Source organism: Plecotus auritus (genome assembly GCF_963455305.1).
Source record: "Plecotus auritus genome assembly, chromosome: 8".
Taxonomy (NCBI): domain Eukaryota; kingdom Metazoa; phylum Chordata; class Mammalia; order Chiroptera; family Vespertilionidae; genus Plecotus; species Plecotus auritus.
In genome coordinates this window covers 98,221,290-98,236,177 of record NC_137782.1, presented here as the reverse complement: position 1 = coordinate 98,236,177, position 14,888 = coordinate 98,221,290, and the positions used below count along the sequence as shown (strand labels likewise).

The 14,888-nt window shown below is 61.5% G+C and overlaps 2 protein-coding genes across 2 annotated transcripts; one reads left to right on the top strand and one right to left on the bottom strand.

Annotated features, from left to right (window-relative positions):
* Positions 1 to 1,400: 1,400 nt before the first annotated feature.
* Positions 1,401 to 2,381, bottom strand: FNDC11 (fibronectin type III domain containing 11; the record flags this gene model as incomplete). Its single annotated transcript, XM_080683449.1, has 1 exon — positions 1,401 to 2,381. The coding sequence occupies one exon, from the start codon at positions 2,379 to 2,381 to the stop codon at positions 1,401 to 1,403; it is 981 nt and encodes a 326-aa protein (XP_080539575.1).
* Positions 2,382 to 7,923: 5,542 nt separating this feature from the next.
* Positions 7,924 to 14,433, top strand: SRMS (src-related kinase lacking C-terminal regulatory tyrosine and N-terminal myristylation sites; the record flags this gene model as incomplete). The annotated part of the gene is given in 10 exon segments (XM_080687016.1): positions 7,924 to 8,285; positions 11,381 to 11,502; positions 12,048 to 12,214; positions 12,808 to 12,949; positions 13,040 to 13,198; positions 13,660 to 13,841; positions 13,940 to 14,062; positions 14,066 to 14,092; position 14,096; positions 14,240 to 14,433. Coding segments are annotated over 10 exon segments (1,479 nt in total).
* Positions 14,434 to 14,888: the final 455 nt, after the last annotated feature.

Below are 14,888 nucleotides of genomic sequence, written 5' to 3'. Positions count from 1 at the left end.
GGTGAGGGCACCAGCCAGGCCTCCAGCAGGAGACACAGAATGAGCCGGCGTGCCCCTATGCACCTCCCTTGGTGAACCCCACTCCAGCTGGGCCCTCTGTCAGACTGGTATGACTCAGCACAAACCCCAATCCCTGGTCCCTGGCCTGCTTTTACCCCTGTTCCCTCCATTTCTGAGGAGCTTGAGGCTTGGGCCCTTGGACCCCGGCAGGACATGCAGGAGAGCACGTCCCATAGCACACGAGGCCAGAGCGCGGGGCACACAGTGGGACAGGCCTGGGAGAGGAGCCCCCCAGGCTGAATCCCCACCTGCCTAAGAGCACCCTGTCCACGCTGGGGAGCAGTGCTGGGGCTTTTCCGGCAGAGTTGGGGACCCCCTTCACCACTTCTCGGTCAGTGGGAGAGGGGCTGTTTCTGATCATCCCTGATCACACGATTCTCTAATGACCACATGGTTACCTGTGCTGACCATCCTCCTCAGCCACTACCAGGGGACATAAGGCTGTCCCTCCTGGAGCTGGTGTCCAAGCCGCAGGAGCAGGTGGGCACTGACGTCACATTACCTTTGTCAGAGTGAGCGTGTGGGGAGGGTCACTGCTGGGTGCCCGGGGTCACAGGACCACACTGCAGGGCAAGGGCAGACTATCAAGGCAACATCAAGGGGGTGGTCACCCACAGGGGGCTGAACAGCAGGAGCTGGTGGGAGGGGCAGTGGGCTGGAGGAAGGACCACCTCCCAAGAGTAGCTTATGCTGGCCTGTGTGTTGGGGATGCCCCCTGCCAGGTGCCCTTTCCTGGGACCCTCACCCACCTCAGGATGGGGTGCTGATGAACTTCAGCTTCATTTGGGGGAAAGATAAGACTTTTATTGTCATTTTAAAAATAAATGTCCTTTTGGCCTCTGGGCAAGGCACTCTGATCCTGATAAAGCCAGGGTGAGAGTGATGGGCCATGACTGCCCCTGTGGAGTCTGGGCAGGACCTGGGGGATTGTCCCCCTGGGGAACCGGGCCTAAGAGGGAGGAAAGGTGGCAGAGCCTGTGCTGAGGTCACATGGCTGGTTATTGTGACGGGGAGGGGCTGGGGCTGGCGTGGCCGAGCTCCTGGGGCAGCTGTCATGCTGGAGGTGGCATCCTGGTGCCAGGGCTGACGCTTCTTGCTCTGGAACCAGCTGTCCTGGAAGGTCCAGCCTGAGTCCCTCCCCCCCCCCCGCCCCCGAAAATGGAGCAGGAGCTGCGGGGCCTGGGGCTCGTGGGAGTGCTGGGCCAAGTCAGGAAAAATACTCATGTGGCTGCCGCTGCCCGCAGGACGTAAGTACGTTTGCTTCTTTAATTGTGTGTGTGCGTTTATACTCCTCTTTATTAGTGGATAAATATTAGAAAACCATCTCTCGGAAGCTGCGGTCAGGGGCAGCCCGGCTTGCCCAGCCGACGGGGGGGGGGCCTTTCGGGGGGCCCCGGCCTGGTCTGCAGTGTGAGGCTGTCCCGCCAGGGCTCGTAGACCAGCGTGTAGCTCTCCGCTCTCTTGACGGTGAACTTGTAGACACGGTTGGGCAGCAGGTTGTGGACGTCGAAGGTGCAGGCAGCCACGGGGATGATGCCACGCTGCAGGTACTCCTGCTGCGTCCGTGGGTCCAGCAGCTTGAAGCGCAGTTCGAACTGTTCCGGCACCGCTGGCTGGATGGTGACAAACCAGCGCAGGGCGACCCAGTCCTGGTGGGCCACCGATTCCTTGCGGTCGAACATGACAGGCATCTTGGTGCTGAGCATGAGCCGGATATGCGGGATCTTGGTGGCGCCAACATCAGACACCAGGCGGTGCTTGATGTGCAGACGCCCTGGCACCATCATGGCCAGGAAGTTGTCCATGACGGACGACAGGTCTGCCAGCCGCTGTTCCACAACTGCCCAACCCGCCAGGAAGGGCCGAGGGTCAGGCGACTCGAGCAGGGCATCCAGCTGGGCACGGCCGTGGTCCAGCTGCTCCAGCAGGTCTCCGAGCAGCAGGAGCTGGATCTTGGTCTGCGCGGTGCCCACCTTCTTCATGCGCTGGAACTTCCAGGGGTCGATGAGCTGGAACATGGTGCTGGGCAGCACCAGTGGGTTCTGGTCGCCGAGGGCCAGGTGCTTGGGGAGGATCTCGATGTGGTAGGAGCACTTCCTCAGCAGCTCCATGCGAGCGTGATGGCGCTTTAGCAGGTGGGGGCTCAGGTCGCAGGTCAGGAACTCCCGCAGTGCATTGCGGCGTGCTGTGTAGGTCCTCCAAGCCTCCGGCTCCAGCAGCTGCCGGTCCTCAGCCTCCTCCACCTCCTCCTGGTCCAGGAAGGACTGGGGACTGTCCAGCTTCATCTTGTCCAGGCCGAGGCCTGTCACCTGGAAGCTCATTGTCTGGAGGAAGGGGTGCAGGGTGAGGTGTGAGTGGGAATGTCAGGCAGGCCTCTGTGCCCATCTGGGGGTCACTTGGGGCTGTGTGTGTGTGTGTGTGTGTGTGTGTGTGTGTGTGTGAGATTTCAGGCCCATTTACCCCCACACGGGGCCTTCTATCCTTCCTGGGGGGAGGACCTTGTGGGGAGCACCTTTCTCTAGAAGAGAGAAAGGTGCCTGGAGGGCCAGGTGGGCAGGCTGCAGGCATTTAGAGCCTTAGCTGGTTTGGCTCAGTGGATAGAGCGTCAGCCTGAAGACTGAAGGTCCAGTCAAGGGCACATGGCTGGGTTGCGGACTCGATCCCCAGTAAGGGGGTGCAGGAGGCAGCCAATCAATGATTCTCTCTCATCATTGATGGTTCTATCTCTCTTCCTCTTTGAAATCAATAAAAAAAATATTTTTTAAAAAGTAGGTATTTAGGAGCAAACACTACTGATGATTGGTTGTGAGGACACAGGGCTGGGCTAAGACCAGGGCTGGGCTCTGGGGCCAGAATGACTTGAGCAGAAACCTCAGCCACTGACCAGCTGTGCGGCCTGGCAAAGGTTTCGGGCCCTCCTTTAAAAGGGGTTACAGTGCTCCTTGGGGCCACGGAAACTCAGTGTGGTCCTGTCTGAGCAGCACTGGACTCCCCTTGGGACACCACTGCCCTGAAGACCCTACACACCTCACCGCTGGTGCACAGCAGAGGGCCAGGCTCACCCCAGGACAGTCCAGTTGGGGACCAGTGCCAGCTGGGAGGCAGGGAGGCCTCAGGCCCCATCCCTGAGGAATAACCCTGCTAGCTCCCAGCTCCCGAGCCCTTGGGTGTCCTGGGGCCACCAGGGCCTTAAAGAGCCACTGACTCCCTAGGAAAGGCCCAGAGGCTGAGGTCCTGTCACTCCCTCTTACAGGTGGGCGCCAAGGCTAAATGCTTTGCAACTGGCTCTCACTCCAGGTGCAAGGCCAGCCATGGACCCCACAGTCTGAAGCTCCTTTGGGGCCACGACTCCCCCAGGTTTCCAGCTCTGGGTGTCAGTGCGCCCCACACCTGGTTGCAGCCACAGTGAGGAGACCACCCCCTGGAAGCTGGGGCTCCTTGGAGAAGGAGCCAGCATCCCTGGCTGCTGTCCCGGGTCCCAGCCACCACCAGGGTCCCGGCCTGCCCCTGGAAAAGCTCTGGTTGTTCCAGCAACCCAAGGGCCGGGTCAGTTACAGGGAGGCTCAATAGATACAGTGACTTGCCCAAGAAACCACCAAGTGGCAGGGTAAGGCTGGGCAGGCTGCCTCCTCCCCAAAGGCCCTTGCCCTTCCTGGGGCAGAGGAGCCAGATGAGGCCTGGACACCACAGAGGGGCTCTGGGGCTGAGGTGCCAGCTGAGCCCAAGATCCCAGGACTTAGGCCTAAGTCCTGCTCTGGCCTCTGGAGGGAACTCTTACCCCTGGATCTGGCTATGGGTCAGGGATGTTCCCAATCGCCAACAGTCTCTCAGGTGGAAAACCAAGATGGGTTGGTGTAAACTCCCAGGAGGGGTCACCTGGAGTCCTGGCCAGCCTCCTCGACCCCTACTCCACCCATTTCCCCCGCTCCCCAAAACCACGCCCCCCCGCCCACCTCCCTGAGACCTACGTCCACCTCCACGCCGCCCCATGTCCCCTGCGCCCCCCCCTCGACCCCATCCCTCCTCCAGCCCTGTGTGCCCACTTGCCCTGCCTCCCGGAGCTCCGTGCGGCTGACTGTGCGCAGAGCGGGGGCGTCCAGTTTCGCACCCGTGGCAACCAGCGGTTGCCATGGGGATCGTGGGTCTTTGTGACGCCCGATCTGTGGGGGCGGGTGGGCGGAACCCAGGGCTTAGAGAGAAGACCCGCTCCCTCGGTTCCGAGACTTGTCTGCTGCGGGCAGACCGCGCGGGGGCGCTCTGGGGTCCCAGGACCGCCGACGAAAGGAGCCGCTGGCCTCTCCCCGGGCTCCGCCCCGCCCGGCCGGCTCGGAGGAACTGTTCGTGGCTTTGCTCTCTCCTCTGGGCCTGACCTGGGAGCCGCCGCGGGGTGTGGGAGCCAGGTCCGCAGTGGGTCCCTTCAGAGGAGAGGCTGAGGCTGGCCGGCCCTCGCTCAGGCGGTCCCTGAGTGGCCCGCCAGGCACAGGGCTCCCTAGGCGGGGCTTCTGGGTGGGGTCTGCAGCCTGTGGGTGATTTCGAGGGGGGCTCCTGCTGCATCCCTGGCTGAGCGCAGCTCAGGGAACCCCTCATTGGAGCTGCCCAAAGGCAGGGCCATGGGCACTGGCAGGTGGGCAGTGCTGGTCACCCTGGTGAAGGTGCTGCCAGCTTCCTCTCCCACGCTGGGGCCCCATCCAGGTCTGGACAAATGGGGTCTCCACAGCTCCCGGCACCCCTCAGAGGTATTCTCAGCCTCTGGAGCCCTATCTCTGGGGCCAGTTGGGCTCAAGGCTTCTGGGACCCCTCAGCCAGCCTGGGTGTCCCACCCGGAGTGGTAGGTCTGACTCCCCAAGATACCCCTTGCCCACCTTGGGGAGGCTGAAGAGGCAGGGACACCCCAAGCCATGCTTGTCTGCTCCTCCTGGGAGGTCAGTGGTGGGGCACCTTCCAGAATAGAATGTCTGCCTGAGTCCCTTCCCAGTCTGTTCTGTGCCAGAGCCCACCCACTGCACCCTCCCCGCTGGAGGAGTCTCCCCTGGGTAGCTGCCATCAGCCATTCTCAGGTCCAGGCCTGGGGGGGGTTGGGGCGCCAGAGGTGGAGTCCAAGGAGGGTGTGTTGAGGCCTGGTCTGCCCTCCTTGTCCACCCTGGGCTCTAACTCAGCAATGGGAGCTGCCGTTATTCAGGGATCAGAGGGGCAAGGGCTGAATGGTTTGGAAAGGGGGGTGCTGTCTGAAGATTGAGGGGAGAAAGACCCCCAGCCCTGCAGCCCACCCACAGAGAGGGTGGGGCACACAGCAGCCCCACCCCTGGACCTCTGCCACCTCTTTGGCTCCACCCCTTTTTTTCTGTTTCTTGTTCCTAAGCTAATTTTTTATCATTAAACTTTTAATTTGAGATCATTGTAAATCACACCCAGTTGTAACATATAACAGAGACACCATGAACCCGCTGCCCATTTCCTGCAGAAGCTGTGTAAGATCACAGCAGGGTGGTCCCACAGGGACCCATTCCATGCCCCTCAGCCCTGGCAGCCCCTGGTCTGGGTTGAGACCCCTGTAAGTGGAGCCCTGCAGTGGCAGCCTTGGGGAACCGCGTCCTGAGCCCAGCTCCCGCCTGTAGGTGGTGTGCAGCCCTACCTGGTCCTTCCTCTTTGAGTGATGCTCCAAGGCATGGTCCCCATCTGTTTTCTCTCTCGCCCAACTCTGCAGCCACCAGGCTGTGTTGCCCTTGGCAGAGTGACCCTGGACCCTGAGGATGGTGAGCCTGGGGGTCTCAAGGTCACAGCCTTGGCGAGGGGAGTGCACCTGAGCACGGACACCCCCGTCATGTGTCCTCCACATACATGAACCCATAGGGTGGTGACTTCTCAGCCTGCATGCCAGGAGGCCCCTGCTCACTACATCACTGTGAGCTCAGTGTTCTTACAGATGGGGAAATCAAGGCACGGAGAGGTCAGCACCTTGCCCGTGGCTAGTGAGTCTGAGAGCAGGATTTGAACCCCATCATCTGACCACATCCAGAGTTGTGGAGGCCTCCGCTCTCTCACTCCCACCACGCCACCCCACCCCACCCAGCACTGCCCGCTCCTTAGGGCGATGGTGGAGCCAGAGGGCCTGCCTGGTGGAAGGCCCGTGGTGGGCTGCGGGGCCAGCGGTACTCCCTGCAGAGCCCTGGGCCAAGGAGGAGGAGCCTTTTGTCCTGGTCACTGGGAGAGACTGAGAAGGGCCAGCGTTCTTTTGAGCTGGGAGAGGTTGTCCACTTCCCAGCACAGGTTCCTGCTAGAAAAATGTCTCTGCTCTGACCTTGAGGAGGATGGATAGGATCTGTTTTCCTTGCCTGTAGGAGGAAGACCTCAGCCCACCATGGGGGTCTCTGTCTGGGCTTTTTGGGGGGCTAACAGGAGGCCTGGGGCCAGGCGTGGGAGCTAGCCCAGACGACCAAGGAGGGCCCCCCTGCCTGCCCTGGCGCCCGAAGGAATGTGCTGAGTCCCAGAGGCCCTGCAGCTCTGGGGAGCAGCAAGTTTTCAGGAGAATGTATCCGGGATCTGAGTGCTTGACCCTGAGCATGGTCAGCACGAGTGGGGCCCTGGCCTGAGGAGGCCCTGTGGCTGCAGGTCAGAGACCTGGCTTCCGAGGAGGGGGAGCCATGTATCTGGACTGAGGGAAACACACCCACAAATCCCAGACTTACACTCGGGGGAGCAGGTGGTGGCAGGGCTGCAGGCTCTTCCAGCACCCCCCCTCTAAGTGTGTGTGTAAGTATCCTCTTCTCACACCCCCAGCAGGATGAGTCTCAGGTGCCCGGAGCTGCCCCTGGGCCCTTGCCCCTTCAGTTCACTGTATGGCTGCCACACCACAGTTTGTAAACTGTATAAGCTGCTCCCCAGGTGTGTGGCGGGAGCCTCCAGGTGCAATGCAGAGAATAGGGTTGGCTGCCTCTCTGGGGCCGGTTGGACAATCGTCACACCTGTTTACTGGACCATTCACCACAGAAAACAAACTTTTGGCCAGTTTTGCTCAGTGGGAAGAACGTCAGCCTGCGGACTGAAGGGTCCCAGGTTCGATTACGGTCAAGGACACATGCCTGGGTTGCGGGCTCACTCCCCAGTGTGGGGGCATTGCAGGAGGCAGCCCATCAATGATTCTCATCATTGATGTTTCTATCTCTCCTTCTCCCTTCCTCTCTGAAATCAATAAAAATATATTTAAAAAAAGAGAGAGCAAACTTTTGGGTGTACAAGGAGAGGAAGGAGAGTTTGCAGCCATCAGAAGAGGGATATGGCCTCCATAATGACCCTGTGGGGAGGGAGACGCACATGGGGAGAGAGCAGGCTACCTGGCTGGGATCCCACCCACCACAGACCCTGCCCCAAGGTCCCATCTCAGAGCCTGCTGGCTGGGGCTTGCTTTCCCCACCCAACCCAGAAGCACAGGCCAAGTTTGCTTCATCGTGCAGGGGGGTCTGGCTGTGTACCAAACTCACCCCTTCTGTGCCACTGGGTTCATATCCTTGGCAGAGCAGCATCGCTCCATCCTGCCTGGGCCTGGGGGTAGGACAGAAGGGAGGAGCAGAGGGGCTGCCCCACCCAAGGCCACGCCAAGGACCTTACCTGGCCCCGCCCCCCAGGCTGGTCTGAACACCAGCCTGGAGGCAGGCAGGGAGCTGTGCAAGCCTGCTCCTGCTTGTGGGGTGTGGAGTGTGAGGGCCCTCTGCAGTGACCTGCTACACCACACCGTGCACCAGCCAGGACCAACGCAGCAAGGCTCCAAGGGTCCAGGCTCTGACACTCACCTTCCCACCAGTTTCTCCTTTTTCGGAAGTCCCCTTCCCTGCAGGGCCTGGGCTGCGTGGGGACCAGGTTCAGAACATGGAGCCCTTCCTCAGGAAGCGGCTGGCCTTCCTATCCTCCTTCTGGAACAAGATCTGGCCAGCAGGTGCCCAGGACCACGGCATCCCCTGCTTCCCTGACCCTGGCGCCAACACTGAGCTGGAACCACCCGCTGCTGCACTCTGCAGCCCCCCAGCGCCTGGGCAGCTCTTCAGGGCGCTGTGCGACTTCACAGCGTGGTATGCGGATGAGCTGAGTGTCAGCCACGGGGACAGGCTCTATGCCCTCAAGGAGGAGGGCGACTACATCTTTGCCCGTCGGCTCTCTGGCCAGTCCAGTGTGGGGCTTGTGCCCCTTGCCTACGTAGCCAAGGCCACCCCTGAGATGCTCGCAGACCAACCGTGAGTACTGCCTGCTCTGGGGGTCAGGGATAAGTGGGTGAGGCTGGGGTGGCCATCTGGGAGTCAGGGGTCATCCATGAACTCAGCAGCGGGTTCAGGCCCTGTGGTAAGGTGGTGAGGGTGGGCATCCCCCTACCCCTCACTCCTGCACATTCCCCAGCCCCCTCCACCTGCACTGCACCAGGTATGGGGCAGACATGACCCTAGCCTTTGGTATTGCTCCAAAAAAGGCCTGTTTGGGCAGTGGACCCAGGTTGGGGGGCCCAACCATTCCCCCCAGAGCCTGAGCCCCGAGGCAGGGCAGTCCACGGGCAGGAATGTCTGCTTGTTGGCATGGCAGCCTGTCACCATGGAAGGAAGGAGTGGGGGGGCTTTCCAGGCAAACTCCTCGGGGAGGTCACTTCTCAGCTCAAGCTCCAGGTCCAAGGACAGGTGGTCTCCTGGGGCAGCTGTGTGCCAGCTCTGAGCAGGGCCTTGACATCTGGCAGTGGGCACGGTCCATAGGCCTCAAGCATTTCATCCAAACCTGGGATGTGACCCTGACCCATCTTTCCCCTGAGTGCAGTGGGTCAGCTGGCAGTGGTGGCCATTGCAATATCTGGTGTCTGGATGGACACTCGGGGCAGAGTCTCCTCCTCTCAGCCCCAGCATGCATGGAGGTGGCGTGCTGGGTGAGAACAGGCTGCCTGCTTTGCTGAGCAGACCTCACCTTGATGTGGGTCCTGCACCCAGCTGGGCCAGGCCTGAGCCCTGGACATGTCCTTGCCAACCAGCCTAGGGCAGTGGTCGGCAAACTCATTAGTCAACAGAGCCAAATATCAACAGTACAACGATTGAAATTTCTTTTGAGAGCCAAATTTTTTAAACTTAAACTTCTTCTAATGGCACTTCTTCAAAATAGACTCACCCAGGCCGTGGTATTTTGTGGAAGAGCCACACTCAAGGGGCCAAAGAGCCTCATGTGGCTTGCCAGCCGCAGTTTGCCAACCACGGGCCTAGGGTCTCAGCCTCAGTCAGGCCACTGCCAGCCTCCTGGGAGAAGCCTGAGTCACAGGAAGGTGCCTCCTGGCCCCCACCCCACGCCTGGGACCAAGCAGTCACTCCGATGGGGAGGTTCCCACAGTCACTCCAGGCATGGAGGACAAAGCCAGAGCCGCTCCTGGAAAAGGCTGTCAGGGCTGTGGGGAGGGGAGGGGTTGCTAAGAGGAAGAGCTAATGACTATTTGCCTGGGCTGGAGATGAAAGGGCTGACCAACTCCCAGGGTCATTAACCCCAGACACCTGTCCCTGGGTCAGACTGGCTGGGTGGGCTGGGCCCCTCAACCCCCACAGTGAGGCCTCATTGCTTCCAAGTTGCTGAGGACTCCCCTACAATTTTATTTTGCCCACGGCCCACACCCCAGGTAGGGACCCTGAGAACATCCCTGAAGCCCAGGGGTGCCCAGGGTCTCAGCTCCCAACCCCAGGCCCTGGGGCTGCAGGGAGGCCGGGCTGGGAATCCTCTGGTTCTCCTTGTCCCCCACAGCCCTGCTGTCCTGGGAAGGCTGCTGAGCACCTTCACACCTGAGATGTTCTCCCACCAGCAGGCCCAGAAGGCAGGGCCTGTGTGGACGGAGCCTGGCCGCCTCAGAGCTCCCCAGTCAATGTGTCCCTGAGCTCGCTGCCCCACCAGGTATTGTCTCTGGGTACCCATGTAAGGTCTATGGTCCTCCACCCTTCCCCACCTGCCCTGTCTGCTGATTCCATCTCCCAGTGTTTCCCAGACCTCTGCCTCTCCACCCACTCGCACCCACTTCTTCTGTCTCCAATTTTCCCTCCAGCCCAGGCCAGCCCCACAGCTCTGGCCACATTGGTTCCCAGACTCTCTTTATAGCTCCCCAGGTGGGTGCACGTTTGTCTCTGCACCCTCCTGCCAGGCCCTGCCCTTGCCCCTGGCTCCAGCAGCACCCACCTGCACAGCTATGTCCACCGGGTCCCCTCTCTGGGGGGCACCCCCACCTTGTGCTGACTCGCTCTGAGTCATACTTTGGGTCCCCAGATAATCTGAGAGCCAGTACCTCTGCTGTCCCTCAGGGTGGATGAGGGGCTGTCTCTGAACATTAGTGGTCCCCTTGGGGTCAGGCTTCCTGCCACTGGGTCCCCAGGGACCCTAGGTATGGGGAGGCTCCTGGAAGGGAAGCTAACTCAGGTGTGAGGTTCCCCAACCTGGGCCTTGGGGAATAAACATAAGTGATGGGATGGGGCCAGTAGCCTCACCTGGCCCGATTCTTGGTAGGGTGCTGGCCCAGATGGAGAGTCAGAGGGGAAGCCCCAGGAAGGCCCTGCCCCACCCCACATTCAGGTGTGGGGGTTTCTGGTGTCTGGGAATACTATACAGATTGTGGAGTGGTTGCCTGGGACTCCAGCCACCTGGCTTTTGGGGTGGCCTCCGCACAAGCAGCTCTGTATGAGCAGAGGGCCAGGGGCTCGAGCTGGTTTGTGCTGGGCAGGGCTCCTCAGAGGTGGATGCTCAATGCTTTGAGCCTCCCAGGTCTCCCAGCCTCCCCTGACCACCTGCCCAGCCAGGCTCAGGCCACCTCCTTGAGGGCCTTCCCAGCTGCTCCAGCACTGAGGCTGCTTCTCCCACCCACCTATGACCTCCTGAGGCATTTGGGCCATGCCCAGCCAGGTAGCACGCATGGTTCTCCAGGCCACACCTGCAGCCCAGCCCACACACCTGAGCTTCATCAGGGTGCCCTGGTTCCCAGGGGACCCCTTCCCTCGCAAGGGCTCAGTTGTCTTGAGTTTGACAAGTTTGGTCTATGGCCAGGCTGTTAGCCCGTGGCCAGGGCTGTGATCACTTTATGAGCAGGACTAATGGAGACCCTGTGGTTGAGGTGAGTGGACAGTCTCACATGGCATGGGTCACTGCTGGTGGCTGTCAGCTCCATGTCAGCCCAAGTGGTTCTCCTGTCCAGTCCCTGATGACTTGGGAGGCTGAGCACTGGGGGCCGGGGCTGGGGGCACAGAGTGGGCACATGGGGCCTCTGATCAATGTGGGGCAGGGGTACCTGGGGCTGGGCCTGCCTAGTGACCGTTGCGCCCGCCCTTTGCAGCTGGTACTTCAGTGGCATCAGCCGCACCCAGGCCCAGCAGCTGCTCCTGTCCCCAGCCAACGTTCCAGGCGCCTTCCTCATCTGGCCCAGTGAGAGCAGCCAGGGTGACTACTCGCTGTCAGGTACAAAGGCCCCTCATGCCTCTGACCCCCTGAGGCACTCTGGGCAGCCATGCCAAGGTAGAACACTATTTTTTTTATTGTTTAAAGTATTACATATGTCTCCTTTTTCTGCGATTGACCTCCCCCCGCCACTCCTGCCCACCAGGACAAGCCCCCACCGCCCCAGTGTCCGTGTCCATTGGTTATGCTCATATGCATGCACACAAGTCCTTTGGTCGATCTCTTATGAGAACACTCTTGACCTCAGAGTCCTTACCGGTGCCCAGCACCACCTAGGGCCTGACAGCGCCCACTGCTGGTCACTTCTTGTTTGTCTACTCCCTCCTCAGGAGCTCAGGAGCTCACCCCACCCCTCCTTCATTCCCCTTGCAGACTCTCACTCACCAGCACCGCTCTGCACCCTGTCTGCTCCTCTGCCTGTAGCTACCCACACACCCTCCTCTCCACGAGGCTCCAGCCATCCTGGCTCCTCAGAGGGTGGTGGCAGTCTCCTGGTTGTGGTGGTGGAGGGTCTGGACACAGCCTCCATCTCTGCACCTTCCCAGTCTGGGCCCAGGCCAAAGTCCGCCACTATTGCATCTCCACAGCGGCTGACGGCAGCTTCTACCTGCAGAAGGGCCGTCTCTTCCCCAGCCTGGGGGAGCTGCTCACCTATTACAAAGCCAACTGGAAGCTGATCCAGAACCCGCTACTGCAGCCCTACGTGTTCCAGGTGGGCCTGACCCCTGCCCTGCTCCTGCCTGGCTTTGCTGGGTCTCACATATTGGCAGAGGGGATCTGATAAGGCCCAGGAGCCCACACTTGGTGAACCCTCCACACTCTGGTTGGGGCCCTGCTTCTCCTCAGAGAGTTCTGGGCCGGGAGTATGCCAGGCTCTGCAGGCAGCAGTGAGGAGGGAAGGGGGGAGTTTGGGGCGCATGGGGGAAGGCTCCTGCAGCAGCTCCAGGCCCAGGGCAGAAGCTGAGGGAGGACATGCTGATCCTGAGGACCCACCCCGGGAGCCACCCCTGCGCTGGAGCTGCAGCTCTCCACCATGTCCCAGCGTGGCCATTTGCCGACAGGCCAGGGCAGCGACCTGGTTCCTCTGGTCCCTGAATGATAGCCTGACAGGGCAGTGATGAGTGTCTGTGGACAGAGGTCCTTCTTTAGCAAATGGGCCCAGCCCCAGGGAGGTCAGCACCTGGCATCCCTTGCTCTAGCCTGAGCCAGCATTGAGCACGTGCTGGGGTGGAGGCCTGGTCCCTGGAGAAGCTGCCACTCTGACAGGGGCACACACAGAGGCACTGAGTGCCCCCACCCCCACAGAAGCCCCTGGAGCAGGATGAGTGGGAGAGGCCGCACTCCGAGTTCACCCTTCGGAGGAAGCTGGGCAAAGGCTACTTCGGGGAGGTGTGGGAAGGCCTGTGGCTCAGCTCTGTGCCTGTGGCCATCAAAGTCATCAAATCAGGTGGGTGAGGCCCTGCCACCCCTGACCCTTGGAGCCCCGGGCAGCCACGGGTGATGTGGGTTGGTCCTGGAGTTGCACCCTCTCCAGCAGCCGACATGAAACTCGCTGACCTCGCCAAGGAGATCCAGGTGCTTAAAAGCCTGCGGCACGAGCCGCTCATCCAGCTGCACGCCGTGTGCTCCACTGGCGAGCCCGTGTATATCATCACTGAGCTCATGCGCAAGGGCAATCTGCAGGCCTTCTTGGGCAGTGAGTGTGCCCCTACTGGCCGCCTGTCTGTGGGCAGCATGACCTTCGGGCTGGGACGACCCCTGCTGCCTTCTGGCACGGGCCTTGGACAGCCTCCAGGCCTTGTTGGCGGCTGGATTTTCTGAGGCCCAGAGGGCTGTGGGGCTGAGGCCACCAGTAGGTTCAGGGCCCCTGGTCTGAGCCAGGCCTGGGCCTTGTGGAGAGAAAGTCAGGGCACTGGGTTCCAGGCTGGGCAGAGTGCAGGTGGGGGTGGTCCATCTGTGTCACCAACCCCTGAACAAGGTCAGGATGGACCCAGTCCAGCGCCCCCTCCCCACTTTGGTCCTTCTCTGTGGACCCAGGCTGGTTGCCAAGAAACCACTTGCCCCGCATGGTCACTGCAGCCTCACAGGGCCCACCCCTCTCAGATGAGGAAACTGAGGCACAGAGGGCAGTGGCCTGACTGTTGGCTGCCCCTGCAGGCCCCGAAGGCCGTGCCCGGAACCCTCCAGTCCTGCTGGGCTTTGCCTGCCAGGTGGCTGAGGGCATGCACTACCTGGAGGAGCGGCGCATCGTGCATCAAGACCTGGCCGCCAGGAATGTGCTCGTGGACGACAACTTGGCTTGCAAAGTGGCCGACTTTGGCCTGGCCCGGCTGCTCAAGGTCAGTGCGGGCTGGGGCTGCTGGCCCCACAGGCAGTGGAGCCAGTGGGAGCGGAGGGTGCCACCTCACCCACCTCACCACGGGAGTCCCCTCACCAGGATGACATCTACTCCCCGAGCAGCGGCTCCAAGATCCCCGTCAAGTGGACAGCACCCGAGGCCACCCACTACCATGTGTACTCCCAGAAGTCGGACATCTGGTCCTTCGGAGTGCTGCTCTATTAGGTGTTCTCTTACGGCCAGTGTCCCTACTAAGGTGGGCCTCCAGGCAGCCCAAGGGAGGCGCACCCTGCCCTGTGGGTTGCTCACCTCAAAATGGGCACCAGGCCTCGAGGCTGCCCGTGTGACAGGGTCTGGTGAAGGCTGGGGGAGGGATCCATGGTGACTCCTCCTCCCCAGGAATGAGCAACCACGAGACGCAGCAGCAGATAGAGAGAGGGTACCGGCTTCCACGCCCGGCCGCCTGCCCCGCCGTGGCCTACACGCTCATGCTGGCGTGCTGGAAAGGCAGCCCGGAGGAGCGGCCGGCCTTCGCCGTGCTACAGGCGACGCTGGGCACCATCCACAGGCGCCTCCACCCCACCCTCACGTGATGCGGGTGCCGCCAGGGCTGGGCTGCTCCCTCAGCCTCCCTCAGGACAATGTTTGCCTCCACTCATCCAGGGTGCCGGGCGCACAGCCTCAGAGGCCCTGGTTGTGGGCCTCACGTGCTGACACACACAGGTGTGCACACACAGGCCAACATACGAAGACATGCACTCAGAGTAGAGGGGCTGGCGTCCTCTGCCTGGCGTGGCCGAGTCCCTGGCATGGGCAGGACCCTGGAGAGAAGGCCCGCTGAGCTGGGTTTACCCCCTCAGGGTGACTGGGGGAGAAGCTCTGAGCTGGCTGAGGGCCCTCCCACCTGGGACACCCTCCTGGGGTCAGGAGCAGCAGGTGTGGCTTCCCAATCTTTCCCAGAATCCCGCCAGGGCCTTGTTGAAGGGGCTGGTGCGGGGCTCCCAGGCTGGCCCCAGGCTCTGGGCACGCGGGGTGCAGCAGCCTGCAC